At 32.2% G+C, this 15,703-nt stretch overlaps 3 protein-coding genes across 5 annotated transcripts; 2 read left to right on the top strand and 1 right to left on the bottom strand.

Moving 5' to 3' along the window:
- The first annotated feature begins 259 nt into the window (after positions 1–259).
- Positions 260–3,035, top strand: LOC105251426 (serine/threonine-protein phosphatase PGAM5, mitochondrial). 3 transcript variants are annotated; one of them, XM_011258241.3, is made up of 5 exons: positions 260–623; positions 710–888; positions 1,833–2,047; positions 2,112–2,263; positions 2,349–3,035. In XM_011258241.3, exons 1-5 carry the CDS (start codon positions 457–459, stop codon positions 2,497–2,499), a joined length of 864 nt encoding a protein of 287 aa, XP_011256543.1. In that variant the 5' UTR covers positions 260–456; the 3' UTR covers positions 2,500–3,035. The 3 variants fall into 3 exon arrangements, with proteins under 3 accessions (XP_011256543.1, XP_011256546.1, XP_011256545.1); XM_011258244.3 differs by having other exon boundaries at positions 2,142–2,263; positions 2,349–3,034; XM_011258243.3 differs by having other exon boundaries at positions 261–623; positions 2,133–2,263; positions 2,349–3,034.
- A 411-nt stretch (positions 3,036–3,446) lies between these two features.
- LOC105251473 (nuclear speckle splicing regulatory protein 1) lies at positions 3,447–4,894 on the bottom strand. The gene is made up of 2 exons (XM_011258327.3): positions 4,687–4,894; positions 3,447–4,599 (listed from the first exon to the last, which is right to left on the bottom strand). The coding sequence occupies exons 1-2, from the start codon at positions 4,701–4,703 to the stop codon at positions 3,462–3,464; spliced, it is 1,155 nt and encodes a 384-aa protein (XP_011256629.1). The 5' UTR covers positions 4,704–4,894; the 3' UTR covers positions 3,447–3,461.
- Positions 4,895–4,963: 69 nt separating this feature from the next.
- LOC105251427 (carboxypeptidase D) lies at positions 4,964–14,146 on the top strand. The gene is made up of 15 exons (XM_011258245.3): positions 4,964–5,677; positions 5,769–6,013; positions 6,128–6,283; positions 6,458–6,633; positions 6,718–6,868; positions 6,990–7,087; positions 9,010–9,512; positions 9,644–10,102; positions 10,362–10,636; positions 11,001–11,175; positions 11,256–11,626; positions 11,710–11,851; positions 11,960–13,436; positions 13,529–13,699; positions 13,792–14,146. Exons 1-15 carry the CDS (start codon positions 5,225–5,227, stop codon positions 13,887–13,889), a joined length of 4,950 nt encoding a protein of 1,649 aa, XP_011256547.2. The 5' UTR covers positions 4,964–5,224; the 3' UTR covers positions 13,890–14,146.
- Positions 14,147–15,703: the final 1,557 nt, after the last annotated feature.

The following is a 15,703-nucleotide window of genomic DNA, read 5'->3' as shown; positions in this document are numbered from 1 at the left end:
AGGATGCATTTAGAAATCCTACCCATGGGATAGAGTAGCGTGTAATTGGCCAATCAGGAGAAAAGGAGTAGAGATTTCTTTGTCTCGATTGAACGCCACTGGTGGCACCCGATTGACCACGTCGCCAATTGGCCAATTCAAAATAGAACTCTCTGATTGGTCAATCGTTGCTGGTTACCCTAGGCACAGATCGATATAATTGGCTGTGGCTAATCGCAATGTGGTCAAACGTGATGCTCCCTCCAACATAACCTATTCAGGTTCTTCGTTTTCTTTCTCTCCAACGTTCTAGCGCATCATCTGGATTTTTTTTCTCTAGCCATAACAGCGCGAAAAGATAGTTATTAGAAGTAAACGAAAATTTGGCCGACGAAAAAAGAAGCGAAATAAAACAAAGTGACGCAGTGACATTTATTATCAATTATATAATTTTTCTTTTTATTTCTTTTCAATAAAATGCCGGCTATTTCACATTTGCATAAGTGGGCTCTAGGGTTAGGCGCAGTAAGCGGCGCAATATTTTATTATTATAATTCACACGATAGTACGGATTCCTGGCGAGTGCACAACTCGTGGACGACGAATTACACACCCTCGGTGAAGTGGGATCACAATTGGGATAGGTGAATATATTTTTTTATTAATTTTATTGTATTGTTAAGAGAAAGCGAATTATGTATTTCTAATTTGTTTTTTATTACATTTGCAGGAGAGATCCAAAGAGCTTGGTGAAGCCAATACAAATAAACAGTGAAAACGATGAGAATAAGTACAATGAAAAGTATGAGGCGAAGAAAGCAAAGGCTGTGCGACATATACTTTTGATTCGGCATGGGCAATATCATATGGATGGAAAGACAGATGCTGAAAAAGTGCTAACCGAACTTGGTATGCTGTAGCAAGCTTTTGTATGATCAATAGTGAAAAAGTTTGAATAACACATTAAGGTAGCATAAAGGTGTTTCAATTTGGAAGTGAGTTATTTTAATTCTTGATTCACAGAGTTATATGTCATTGTCTTTGTTAATATTATTATTGAATTCTATTTTTAATATGCTATGTATATTGAAATCTTTAATTTGAAGCATGTAAAATGTTTTTCTTAATTCTTTAATGTTGCTTATTTGATAGATTAAATATATTTATTTTATACCGATGGAACTTTACTACTTAGATTAAATCTCCAATTCTTTAAGAACTTACAATAATTTGTTATCATAACCAAAATTATACGATTTGTGTGTGTGAAAAATATATTTTATATAAATTCTGCTATTATATATTCTTTAGATGTACTACTAGGATATAACACACATGCGCTTCTTCTATAATTTATATCTTCCGTGATGTCATATTAGAAGATGGCTAATAAGTTATTTTGCAAAAAGTATGTAATAATTTGCAATACAGCATGTTTTGTTCCATCATCATATATCAATAATTCACATTTTACATTTTACAACTAACATTAAAAAAGGAGAGAAATAATCTTAACATTAAAAAAAAAGAGATATTTTTAACACTCATATTTTTGCTAGTATGTTTGTTGTTTTTTAAAGAGGTTTGCAACTTCTGACACAAATTCTATATCTGGGACATTCTATTTAAATTCCTGGTTTATTTCCTCTAATTTTTTACACTTACAAATATAAAATATATAATTATAATATATGTATAAATATATACTAGATACACACACATATTAAATTCTATTCTAATTAAAATGAATGCAATTGTTTTTGGGTTATATGATTTCAATTTCAAAGTTAAAAAGGAATTCAATAAGAAAAATGAATCATTTATAAGAAATTGCATCTGTTTTATTATTAAAGGCAGAAAACAAGCTGAAGCAACAGGAAAAAGGCTAGCAGAATTAAATCTACCTTACTCATTGATAGTGAGATCTACAATGACACGTGCTCTAGAAACATCTAAAATTATAGAAAAGAATCTTATAGATGTGCCAGTTGAAGATGATGGCATGTTAATGGAAGGTGCGCCTATACCTCCAGAACCGCCTATTGGTCAATGGAGATCAGAAAAACATGTGAGCAAAATATAATTAATTATTTGTATTATTGAATATGTTAAAAGATTAAAGTAAAATTTAGGGCACTATAGCTATGTTCCAGTTCTTTCAGGATGGGCCCAGAATAGAAGCAGCATTTAGAAAGTATTTTCACCGTGCAGATTCCAGTCAAGAGCATGATTCTTATACTATTCTTGTATGCCATGCAAATGTTATCAGATATTTTGTATGTCGGTAAGATTTTTTAAACTTTTAATTTAATAATATCAATTCAATAATTCTTTCTTGTATTCAAAATATTTTTTCTTTCTTTTTAAAGAGCATTGCAATTTCCACCAGAAGCATGGCTACGAATATCCTTGAAACATGGAAGCATTACTTGGCTCTGCATTCTTCCCAGTGGTAGAGTTACACTTTTTTGTCTGGGTGATACAGGACACATGTTACCACAAAATGTAACATCTTCTTAAAGGTATGACATATATAGATGTCATATGTAAATCATATCATATATAAACAAATAATAAACATCAAGACTATTGATAAGCATGTATATATACATATGTGCATCAAGACTGCATTTTACAATACGTACAATTTTATGTATTTATCTATAATTTTTTCTTATCAGAAATAACTCATTCTTTGTTATAATTCTATTACATTAAATAGCTGTTTTCTCACTGTGATCATATTGAATTATAATTTATAGTATATTTTTATTAATTTATACTTCAGTATATGCAAAAATGTTTTTGTTAAGTGCATTTAACACTAAAAAATCATTTTAATATATTATGTAAGAAAAAGTTCACATGAACTTTTAGTTATCAATTCAATATGACTGCAGTGAAGAAATCGGAAGCCATAATGTAATTGTATGCAATTGTATGGACATAAACATTGAATTTTACTCCAAAAAGAATATTTTAAAATATTACAAGAAATGTAGATTTGTACAGATGTAAATACTAAATTTCACCAGAAATAATATTTCAAAGTTTAAAACAAATACATAGAAGTAAATAATAAAATAATACAGAGAATAAAGAAAATGTTAAAATAAATATTATCTCGTTATTTAAATATAATATTTTCTTCCAATAAGAAAATTTGAATATATTATCATCTCAGCGAATAATGTGAAATTTAATTAAAAATATAGAAGGGTTAATCACAAATCTAATATATGAATTAGCTATTTAGACATTTCAATTATGTATAATATAATTGCAATTATCTAATGTTATAATTTTCATTCATAGGTTTTATTGTACATATTTTTACAATACAAACTTGCATTTATCTTTTTATACATCTTTGTCATATAATAAGATGAACAGTATTCATTTATTTACATTTATATTTTAATTAATATAAAAAAGAAATTACATATTATTATAATGATTAAAATAATTATAAATTAATTAGTTTAATTCACAACAGTCAGTCTCTTTGCTTTCCGTGCATAATATCTTTGTAATGCTTCTTCAAATAGTGGACCTACTGTTCTTTTTATCCAGATGGAAGATCTATCCTTTTTTTCAACAGGTTTCTTTTCAACTTCATCTTCTGAATCAATTTTCTTGCTATCTTGAGGTATTTTTAGATCCTTTATATTTGAATCTTTATTTTTAACATCCATGATATTTTCATCTGTGTTTACATTATTTTTATCTAATTTTTGTTTCTTTTCTTTCGGTTCATGTATCTCTAATTTATCAGTGTCTTTATTCATTGATGAAACAATATTCTGATCTTTTGATTCTTCTTTACTTGTTTCAGTTTCAGAATCAGATTCATATGTTTCTATTGCCCTTTGTCTATATTGCCTTGATTTTTTAGATTTTACAATTGTTTTTGATATTTCATCTGTTGCATTTACTATCTTATCCGATGTAGTATTTTCTCTTTTTTCATTTGTGCTATTTGTTGAATTTTTTTCTTCCTTTTGCTCAGTATTCCTTTCCTCGATCTTATTGTTTTTATCTTCATTAGTCTCACTTTTATAATCAACAGTTTGCTCATATAGATGACGATAAAAACCTGATATATCTTGCTGTTTTGTCACATCTCCAATAGCTTCCAATCTACTCATTCTGGCTTCCTCTTCCTCCATTTTTTTAAATTCTTCTAACTTTGCTTTATACGCTGACGTGACGAAGCTCTCCTTATCCGCGTACATCTCACCTTCTGCTTCGCGTTCCTTTTGTACCATTCTCTCTATTCTATGCTCCTGTTCCTTCTTTCTTCGTTCAGCCGTTTTTAGGAGCTTCTGTATATACCTAGGTTTTTTCTCCTTTTCCTTGCTGACATCCGATTGACTTTTACTCCGCTCCATGTTGTCATAAACTTCATCATATTGATAAATTGTCGGATCCTCATTTAGAGCTCTTTGTATATCAAGTTTCGTCTGCTTTTTTATTTTATTCTTTTCACTTTCCGCCCTGAGAGCTTTCCTGACCCAATCGGTGCCATCCTCCTCATCAGAGACATTGTCATCTCCAAAAACATTACCGAGCTTCGGTGTCGTCTTCTGTTGCTGCTTCTTCGGCAAAAGTAGACCGTAACTACAGGAATGTAAAGAAAAAAAATCAATTAATTATACAAGAATGTTTTCATCGACATAAATTATTTTCCAGATTTTATTCACTTACTGTTTATTAACAGCCATTGCGCCCGATTGTTTATTAATTCCCAAAATGCAGTGAGAAACCTAACCTATTCTCTCTAACCTTATCTATTCGATTTTTAACATTGGACGTAGAATCCTGTGCGCATGTGCGTTTTTTTTTTTTTTTTTCACTTACGTGATAAACTTTCGACAAATTTTACAATCTGTCTCGTTCAAGAGGTATTTCCATTACGCGATTTCGCGCATGAACCGCGGAACGAGAAAGATACGTATGCGTGTGTGTGTGTGTACATACACACATACAACCCTTTGCTACGACCACGGTGGGGCATAGTGACATTTGCTTCAATTTGATACCCTTCCTCCTCCCCTCCCCGGTCGCCCTTCGCCCACCTTGTCATAATCGCCCACTCATTTGACGCGTGAACGTCAGCAGTGCACACACATATATATAGAAGAATGAAGAATCCTGTGATATGAGTCTCTGACAGCCGTTGACAGCTGTTGACTTCCTCCGAGGGAATAGCGACATTTTAAACGCGGGGTCCCTTGTAAAAAAAATGGGAAGCCAACATCGTTTCGTATCGTTCGTCTGCCTCGTCGTGTTCGTCGCTCTCGTGAACAGTCATTCGTTGAATAGATACGAGCAGGACGATGACTACGTCACCACATCGTACACGCATTACGACGAGCTGCAACGGCTCTTGCGCTCCCTGGAACAAAGGTACCCGCGTTTGGCCCGGGTGATTTCCATCGGCAAGTCGGTAGAGGGTCGGGATCTCCTGGTGCTGGAAATTTCGGAAAATGTCGGTCAACGCAGTCTCGGCGAGCCCATGGTCAAATACGTCGCCAACATGCACGGCGACGAGGCTGTGGGAAGGGAGCTGCTCATCATCCTCGGCCAGTATCTCCTGGACCGATACGGCAAAGACGACCGCATCAGTCGGCTGGTGAATCAGACGGACATTTACCTGATGCCATCCATGAACCCGGATGGTTTTGAAAATTCATTGGTAGGATTGAAATTTTTCTTTTAACTCGATTTTTATGCAAAACGAATATATAATACACAAGGATCGATGATGGAAAAATCTTGTGCTTCAGGAAGGAAAATGCGAGTCCAAGGAGGACTTTTCAGGCAGGGAAAATGCCAATCGCGTCGACTTAAATCGGGATTTCCCCGATCAATTCGATAGAAGATTGAGTCAAATTAAGAAGGGCGTCTCTATACTAAATGGTCGTCAGAATGAGACGGTGGCTATGATGACATGGATCTCCAATGAACCTTTTGTACTCTCTGGGAATCTTCATGGTGGTGCTGTAGTTGCCAGTTATCCATATGATTCTGGGTAAATATATTGTAGAATTATCATGATAATAATTGTATTTTAGTATTAAAATGTTATAGTAGCTTATATTACTAAAAATTTCTTATTTATCTGACAAAAGAAATATTTTTTTAGTATTCCAAAAACATGCTGTATAGAAAGTAAAAGCCCGGATGACAAATTATTTAAATATCTTGCCCATGTTTATGCGGACAATCATCCAGATATGCATAGAGGTGATGCTTGTCCACCAGAAAGATTTCCAGGTGGTGTTACAAATGGGGCATATTGGTAAGCGTAATTTTATTATAGTTTCTAATATTGCTCAATATTAATTTTTGTAGTAACCTTATTTACTAAAAATTTGGACATTTATTATTTTAAAAAAATATGCATATTATTTATTTATTTATTCTACAAAATTAAATTAATTAAATCAAATTGTGACTTAAATTTTTTTAATAGGTATGAAGTAATTGGTGGAATGCAAGATTACAATTATGCCCGTTCTAATGCATTTGAGATAACATTTGAATTGAGTTGTTGCAAGTATCCACCTGGTTCAACAATACCAGATCAATGGCAATTAAATAAAGAATCTTTGATTAAATATTTGGAGCAAGCACATATCGGAATCAAAGGTAAAGTTCATCACACATCATTTCAATATATTAGATTAATTGAAAGAAATTTTATAATATATTTGTTTCTTATTTTGTTTACAGGTTTTGTACGCAGTACAGACAATGATAATCCAATTGAAAGAGCAAACATTGTCATAAAGGGAATAAATCATAATATAACAACCACAACTGATGGCGAGTATTGGCGTTTACTACTCCCAGGAAATTATTCAGTTTATGCTACTGCATGGGGGTATGTACTTACCATAATCTTTTGAGATTAATGTATTGTAAAATTTTTATCAATTAATATTATACCAAATTGGATAATATTTCTAACAAGCTTATTTTTCTTTTACCTATTGTTTGTTTAGATATGAATCCAGTGAACCAGTAAATGTGACTGTATTAGAAGGAAATCCAACAATTCTTAATTTCACATTAAATCGCAGAGAAATATTTGATGAACAAGGTAACACAGACATAGATTATCCACAAATATCATTCTTTAATAATCTTCTTGCACCTTATGGGATGATAATAGATTATGATAAACAGACTTATAAATAATTCATATTTGAAAATATTTAAATTATTGTGCATTTATAACTATTATTTATTTAATATTTAATATATTTATTTATTATTTTTTATTTAAAATGTTATGATATTAAATGTTACAAATGTTATTATTAATTAATATAATCATTCATTTGTGTTTTAACAATTGATATATTTGAAAAATTTTTATCGTGAAAAATTTTTATTTTCTATTTATATGTGTATCTTTTTATTATTTCTTTCTATTTTATTTTACAGACAATTAAAGATTCAGTTGTGACATTTGGATGTACACATCTTTAAATATTTATGATTACGGAATCTTTTTCTCGCATTTTTTATCTGATTATCATATGCTTTTATTTTATAAGATTTAAGTAACGAAAGAGATTTAGACAATTATACATATATCACACAAGGTATAGAGAAAAGAAACTTCTGAACTACATATGAAAAAAAGAGGAATAAGAATTTTAAATCTATTTTTGTCATGATTTGTATATAAATTAACAGAAAAATATTGCAACTATATTCCAGTTTGGAGGCATATACATTGGTTCTATTATTATTCATTGTTTATAATTTAAATATTAATTCTGTCTTATAACATTTATTTGTTCATAGATATGTTTATGAATAAATATTATATTAGCTAATATTTAAATTATACGAGTAATTAAATATATGTACATCACAAATATATGTACATATGTACAGACAAGTAATGGTCCCATCTTCAAATTGGAAAATAGTATCTTATAATACCAGTGTAAACATTAAATGATCAATGTTATATAGATATAATGCTTGTGATTATTTCTATATAACATTGTATTATAGATTACTTATATTTCAAATTAGACTTTTTTTTATATTTTTTGACTTTTTTTGATATTTATGTACTTATGAGCATATATGAACAAATTATTGAAATATGCTCTCTTTTTTAATAACGGCTAGCTAAAGTGCTTTTATCTTCCAATGCCAAAATATTATTGAACAAATTATTTATATTTACTAGAACACATATCAATGTTGTCAATATATCGTTTTGTTATAAATATGTGTAAACTGAGCTATTTTGAACAATTATTTTACTTAAAACGCGATAATACTTAGTCTAGTTATTTAGACTTTAATTTTTATTATTTGACAGGGAATTATTTAAAAAGATAAATTTCGAATGTATGAAAAAAAGATTATATTTAAATTTTAAGATTATTTAAAAGTAAGATCCATATACACAGGACAATATATGTAAAACGTTTTATCTTATTCTTAACGTCTTATCTTTCTTACGAAACCATTTTAAGTACATAAAATGAGAACAAAAAAGATAAATGTACTGTGTTTTGCATACAACTCATGTAAAATTCGTACTGCCAATATTCAGTTTATTGTACATGGAAAATTATCTGTATTAGTAAATGTAGATCTCTGTGAAAATACGTCGAACAATGGCGATAGTGTTCGTGAAACTGTATAGCGATATATATATTCCAATATTTTCCCTACATATATGTATTGTTCAAAGCTAGAAATAAAAAAAATTGTCTGGACGATGAGTAACTTTTTCAACGCACATATCCTTTTCCTCTAAACCTACGTACAATGTTCTTGTATATATTTGATTTATTTCTTATCAGTTTTCTCGTTTTCTCTGTACCTTGTGTTTCGTGACATTACTTATCTCTAATTTTTTATATGATATTGTTTTGCATTTATCTCTAATTTCTTAAATCATTATGATTATCTATTCAAATTATTGGGACAGTTATTTTTATGAATTTCTTTATTTCATTTTGATGGATAACAATGATTCGTACAATGCAGGAGAAGAAAGTACCATTGATGAAGTAGTAAGACCCATCGACAAATATGGCTTTTATCACACCGTGGAATTCAAACACCACAACTACTCTATGATGGAGAGATTCTTGAAGGAGCTGAATGCGAATTATCCAAATATCACCAGGCTCTACAGCATAGGCTCTTCCGTGCAGGGTCGCGAGCTCTACGTTATGGAAATCACGAAAAACCCCGGCAAGCACAGTTCCGAGAAACCTGAAGTGAAGTATGTCGGAAATATGCATGGAAACGAGGTGGTAGGTCGAGAGATGCTGCTGCTGTTACTGAGGTATCTTTGCGAAAATTACGGCACCGATGAGAGAGTCACGCGACTAGTAGAAACTGTTAGACTGCATGTATTACCGAGCATGAATCCCGATGGATACGAAATTTCCAAGGAGGGTGACGTTTACGGAATCAAGGGCAGAGCGAACGCGAAGGACGTGGATCTCAATAGAAACTTTCCCGATCACTACGAAATTAACGATGTACGTTCTCTTCGCTTTAATGAATCGTGTACACACTCAATGTATCCGCTTAACTCTTAGATTACGTCTTAACGATCTATTTATGCATATTCGAATCAGGTCTTATGCTGATGCTTATGTATCTTTTATAGTTTAATCGGCATCAGGAGCCCGAGACTGAGGCGATGATGAAGTGGATAGCGAGGATTCCATTTGTACTCTCCGCTAATCTTCATGGAGGAGCGTTGGTTGCGAATTATCCTTACGACAGCGGTTCGCAGGAATACGTCGCGAATCCAAGCCCGGATAATGATGTCTTCAAGATGTTGGCGCTGACGTACTCCAAAGCTCATCCGCACATGCATCTCGGAGAACCATGTCCGCCGTTGGTGAAAGGCAGGAAATCGCTTCTTGAGGAACGCTTCCCTGACGGAATAACAAACGGCGCCGCCTGGTATCCCGTATCCGGTGGCATGCAGGATTACAATTACTTGCACAGCAATGATTTCGAGATCACTCTGGAAATTGGATGCACAAAGTTTCCGAACGCCAGTGACTTGCCGGAATACTGGCTGGAGAACAGGGAGCCCCTTCTACGTTTCATCGAAATGGTATGGCCATTTCGATATTGAAGAAATGAGTTAAACTTGATTATAATAATTCTCTTAATTTTCTATATCCACATATGTAGAAGATTAAGCGGATTATTATAATCAAGTTTCATTTAAATTGAATATCTTTTAAACTATTGATGATATCAAAAAATGTTTCAAATAAAAATTGAATAGTTTTTTAAGGAAGACAATCTGTCAATAGCTTCTTTATAAATGAAGATATAAATGTTTATATAATAATATAATTTTCTTATAGTCTCGCAAAGGCATACATGGTATAGTGAGCTCATCTATTGGTACTCCTATACCCCATGCGAGGATCTCGGTGGAAGGTATAAAGCATGACATTTACACCACCGAGGCAGGTGATTATTGGCGATTGTTGGTACCGGGACGCTATAACGTGACTGTCAGCGCGGTAGGATATGAAAGCCTCACACAGGATGTCAACGTATCTCCATACGGTGAAAAAATTGGAGACGGAGAGGCGACTTTGTACTTTACGTTAATGCGCGATGATCCTCTACACTGGTACAATTATATTTATTTAAAATATACACTTTTCGAAATTTAACTCGCGATATGAAAGATCGATCTATGTCTTTAATAAGGTGGAAAACTCAACTAGTATATAACTTTGTACATGAATCTCTCAAATAACTTTTCTAAAAATGTTTTTCTTCCTCGGATTGGGATCTTTCTTGAGGAAATAATTCAAGCAAACTTTGACAGAAGATAAAAAACACTGCATAACTTTCTTTAAGTTGTTATATTAGTATATATATACATCTTATATATTATTTATAAACAAAAAATATATCTCTAGAAATTCGAAAAATATCAAAAAAAATCTGAAAAAAATCGATATATTTAAATAGAAATATATCTCTTACAGGTCATCCGCATATGATTTTGGTTTGAGAGCAAATTTGCAGAGTGGTTACTTGACAAATTCTGACTTGAGTGCCAGATTCAGTCAATTAGAAAATCATCAACCTAATGTTGCGGAATTTATAGCCGGTGACTCATTGATTAGCATGGCTATTCATTCGCTGAAGATCACGCATAATGTAAATTTAATTTCGATCAACCGTATATTGCTTATTTAATTGCGTATTGTTCGTTCAGTTTACGACTTTGCATTTTTCAGATGGGATCACCTGACGAGAATAAATTTCATATCGCGTTGGTGGGAGGATTGTTCGCCTCCCAGCCAGCTGGTAGGGAGATCCTATTACGTTTGGCCACGCATATCCTCATGGGAAATAGAATTGAGGATCCGCCAATCCAAAGGATACTAGATAATGCTTTACTGCATTTTATTCCCGGTATCGATCCGGCATTCGATAATATAGAACAAAGTAAGAATTGCAATCCTGTGGTCAGAAACGAAGTGGGAAATAAGTTGTTATCAGAGAACACTAAACAAACGGATATAATTACGAATGCGTTTGAGAAAATGTTACAGACCGAAGATTACGACGTCGTCGTAATATTAGGAGGCGGGGCATCGCAAATCAGGTAACATAATGTGTAACGTAATTATAAATACACATCTTTCGAAAAAAAATTTAATTCTCTGTGATCAATTGTTGTCTTTCAAGTTATTCCAATGACGACCTAAATATATTTAAAACACTTGCCGAGAATTACGAGCATTCAAGACACAAAGAAATATGCAGTTATCCGAACAACAGTACACAACGCATGACGAATTTCATACAGCGTGTATACGGTATACCTACGGTAAATTAATATATAATTAATACAAAAATTGTCGAATATTTAACTATTTCTGTCTTGTCATCATCAAATATTTATACTTATTAAATTAAATTAAATTTCTTTGTGTAGATGAGCATAAGTTTGTCGTGTTGCAACTATCCGCCCGCAGACTCGATCTCTATCATCTGGCGTGAGAATCTAGGACCACTTATGGAACTTGTGCAGAATCTTGCGAGCGGAATTCGCGCGATGGTAATGAATGAAAGTGGCGCGCCACTTCGTGAGGCCAGCATTAAGCTAGGAGAAAGAAGTTACAACGTGTCGCGTAACATGGCTTATTTCAAGATGATATTGGTACCTGGCGAGTATACATTAATTGTTTCCTGCAAGGGATACGACACACAAATGTTAAAGGTTTCTGTGCAACAGCAAAATGTAACGGACATCGATATTAGAATGAACGCGACGCAGCTTGATGCAGCAAATCGCAACGAAGCGTTTGAGAAACTGAGTTTCGTAAATCAAGCCTTGAGCGATTTGAATACCAAGTATCCGCACAAAACGACTTTGCATTCTATCGGTAGAACCACGAAGGGCAGCGAGATAATGTGCCTTGAGATCAGTTCGGACAACGATCGGATAGAACGATCGTCCATCGTATTCTCGGCCGGGATACTACGAGCGGAACCGGTCACGTCGGGAGTACTCTTGCATCTCGCTTCGTATCTCCTGGACAACTATGAAAGGAATGCCACGATCGCAAGTTATATCGATGACTTTTCTATATACATAGCTCCGGATTTTTCGCCCGATTTTCACACGAACCTCACCTGCGCACCACCGCCATCGGATGGTCCACGACAGTTTCCGATTCACAATAAACTTGATAACGAAGCGGCTATGATCGCGAATTGGTTCAAAGACATTAATGCTGTGTTGGCCGTTAATCTGAATAGTGGATCGCGGCACATAGAAATTCCGTTCGGTCGCGAGTATGGAACGATGGACGAACGAAGATACGAAAGCGCCGACGAGGATATACTGCGACATTTAGCATCATTGTATGCTGATACGAGAATAGATAAGTTGTCCGAAAGCTCGAAATGCGAGCAAGACTCGAATATCGGCGACAATAGCGTGATACACGCAGGGATCGGAATCGGTAAAAATCATCCTTTGATGGATTACATATATTTTAATACAAGTACCTTAATGATAGACGTATATGTTACCTGCTGCACTACCGACCATTCGAGCGCCGTATGGCAGATGAATAAAGCAAGTTTACTGGCTTGCATACAAGAGTTGGACAAAAGCGTAAGAGGATACGTCACCAATGAAGACGACGAGCCGTTAAACAAGAACGTCGTTTTGTCTTACGACAGATCGCCTCACATGGTTAAAAGCGGCAAATCGGGCTTCTATTCCATTCTACTACCGGCTGGAAAACACAATATAACAGCTACGGCGCCTGAATATTACGAGGAAACCAAACTCATCTCTACGTATTTGTCTGAAAGAATGAAATATTCGAGATTAATGTTCAAGCTTATCCATGACGACAATATTATAGGGATACCAAGATTAGTATTCATTATGATAACGGGTAAATATTAGAGTTACGAGATATTTAACTTAATGAGAATAATTAGAGATGTGAAATGAGGAAGACATCATTGATATCTAATTCGATTGCAGGTACAATATGCTTCAGCATCGTCTTGTGCTGCGTAAGTATTTGTACGAGATATCAATCTTCAAAAGACGAGATAAACAAAAAAGGATATGCATTCAGTTTATTGAAAGACGGTGGTAGCTTTTTCGATGATGACGAGAAGGAAATTGTGATATTTCGAAGACCAATAGATGGTAATAATTATTTTAGTGCATATATTAAGATAATCTTGAATCTCAACATATACATATAAAAATGCTAATTTTTATTTTTTGTCATAATGTAGAGAATTCACCGAATAATAATGAAATTACAAGGCCATATTTTGACGATGACAATAGCTCCGAAGATGAAATCAATTTTATGCGAAATTATTCGGCCTGAACAAGAGCGATAAAATACCAAGGTAAACGTGATAGCAAATTTTTGTACAAGAAATTTTTCACATTGATAAATTTAGCAGCTCCGAAATAAGGATTAAATGCAATTAAACAAATATAAATAATTGTTTAACTTGTAAAAATAAGCACTGGGGTCCAAATATGCAATATGTACTTATATATGTATTTATGTATTAGATCTGTGCTGAATTTTTTAAATAACGCGAGAAAACATTATTGATATACAAACGTTTTGATCATGTTTTTAATTTTGATGATATTTTTATAAATATTTATAGATATATTATATAAAAATTCGAAAAAGATTAATTTTATAGAGAAACATTAAAAATTGTATAAGAAAAATATGTAAATATCAAAAAATTTTATATTAAAATTTTAAATATATGATTAGAAAAGAGCAGAAAGATAAAGTTTTTTAAAATTGTCAATAACTTTTAATTTTTAAAAATAAATATAAAATAAGAGGATAACATCATGTGCGTCAATATTATGTATAATAGTAGGCTATACGTAATCATTAGGATTAAAGAACACATATTTAAATATTCTAGATATGAAAAAAATTCAATATTTTATTCTTAAATATTTTAATATTGAGTTTTATATAAGATTTATTTTTACTACAAGTGTGATAAAGGATCCCGCACATTTTATGAAAAAAGTGGCTTCTTTTATACTTTTGATTTTCAGACTTTTGGTCCTAGGAAATTTTTGATCAATATCATATAAACTACAACATATTTCAATTTCAGCCAATTTGACTGAAGCCACTTTTTTCAATGTGCGGAGTTCTTTTTCTTATTATATTACTTATTATATTTCTTATTATATTACTATTTATATTACATATCGCATTTTAGCAGTTTTAATTTAATCGTCTAATGTTTTCGAAATCTAGAAGTGTTTTTTCTTTTTTTCTATTTCTATTTTACTCCTATTATTCTCGGGTATTTTTCCTGAAATGTCTTCCTAAATAATAATTTTCTAAGTTACACATATACTTAGATTATAAGCAGACCTAATTATCATAGTAACATACAAACAATTTAATATTACAATCATTACATATGTGTGATGATAGAATTTAAAGCTGACTAAGCTGTATAATATAATAGAAATATTGCAATTTATCAAATTGTTTAATAAATTTGTTAGAGAATTCATCTAATGCAATACGTAATGTTACCATGATTTTATTCTGCATCAAACAAGAATTATTCAATTTATTTACATTTATGTAAATGCATTTTATGTACAAAGTTTTGTAGATTAAAATGTTTAACAACGAATTATAAATCTCATCCACACAAAACCTCAATCATGTAGATATAAAAATACAATATTGTTTTTTATCTCTTAATTTTGAACTTTTTTTTATATAGTATTTTAAGTACAAACATTCTTATTTATATCTTATTTATATAATTTATGTAATTAAAGAAATTTACTAAATACTTTGAGATAAAATAAAAATATATTGCTACTAAAAAATTAAAGTCATGTCGAGATTAAAATTGAAATTAATTTCAGATGGATTGACTTTGAAAAAACAAATTGAAATCAATTAAAATTGAAACCAAATCATGCAAAAATCGAAATTGACTTAACACTAAATCTAACAAAGAGAGTACACGACATCCGGGTCATCGATTTTAAAGAAACTTTGTGTGAGTGTGTAGTACTTAATACATAACTAATTTAAGGTAGTAAGACGCACTACTCAATCGTTTTCAAGAAAAAAGTATTTAAAGTTTCGCGAGCATCTTATAAAGCTATGGAATAACAAAAATATAA

The sequence above is a fragment of the Camponotus floridanus genome, unplaced genomic scaffold, assembly GCF_003227725.1.
Source record: "Camponotus floridanus strain SB8 unplaced genomic scaffold, Cflo_v7.5 scaffold1, whole genome shotgun sequence".
Classification (NCBI taxonomy): Eukaryota; Metazoa; Arthropoda; class Insecta; order Hymenoptera; family Formicidae; genus Camponotus; species Camponotus floridanus.
Note: the sequence above shows the minus strand (reverse complement) of the source record. Positions and strands in the feature narration are given on the sequence as shown.

What these genes read in the sequence shown, in the direction of transcription:
- LOC105251426 (XM_011258241.3), top strand. Translation starts at nt 457, where the DNA reads ATGCCGGCTATTTCACATTTGCATAAGTGGGCTCTAGGGTTAGGCGCA. An exon ending in TGGGATCACAATTGGGATAG is followed by an intron (nt 624 to 709) that starts GTGAATATATTT and finishes TTACATTTGCAG; the next exon opens with GAGAGATCCAAAGAGCTTGG. An exon ending in ATCAGATATTTTGTATGTCG is followed by an intron (nt 2,264 to 2,348) that starts GTAAGATTTTTT and finishes TTCTTTTTAAAG; the next exon opens with AGCATTGCAATTTCCACCAG.
- LOC105251427 (XM_011258245.3), top strand. Translation starts at nt 5,225, where the DNA reads ATGGGAAGCCAACATCGTTTCGTATCGTTCGTCTGCCTCGTCGTGTTC. An exon ending in TTCTACGTTTCATCGAAATG is followed by an intron (nt 10,103 to 10,361) that starts GTATGGCCATTT and finishes ATTTTCTTATAG; the next exon opens with TCTCGCAAAGGCATACATGG. An exon ending in GGCGGGGCATCGCAAATCAG is followed by an intron (nt 11,627 to 11,709) that starts GTAACATAATGT and finishes TTGTCTTTCAAG; the next exon opens with TTATTCCAATGACGACCTAA.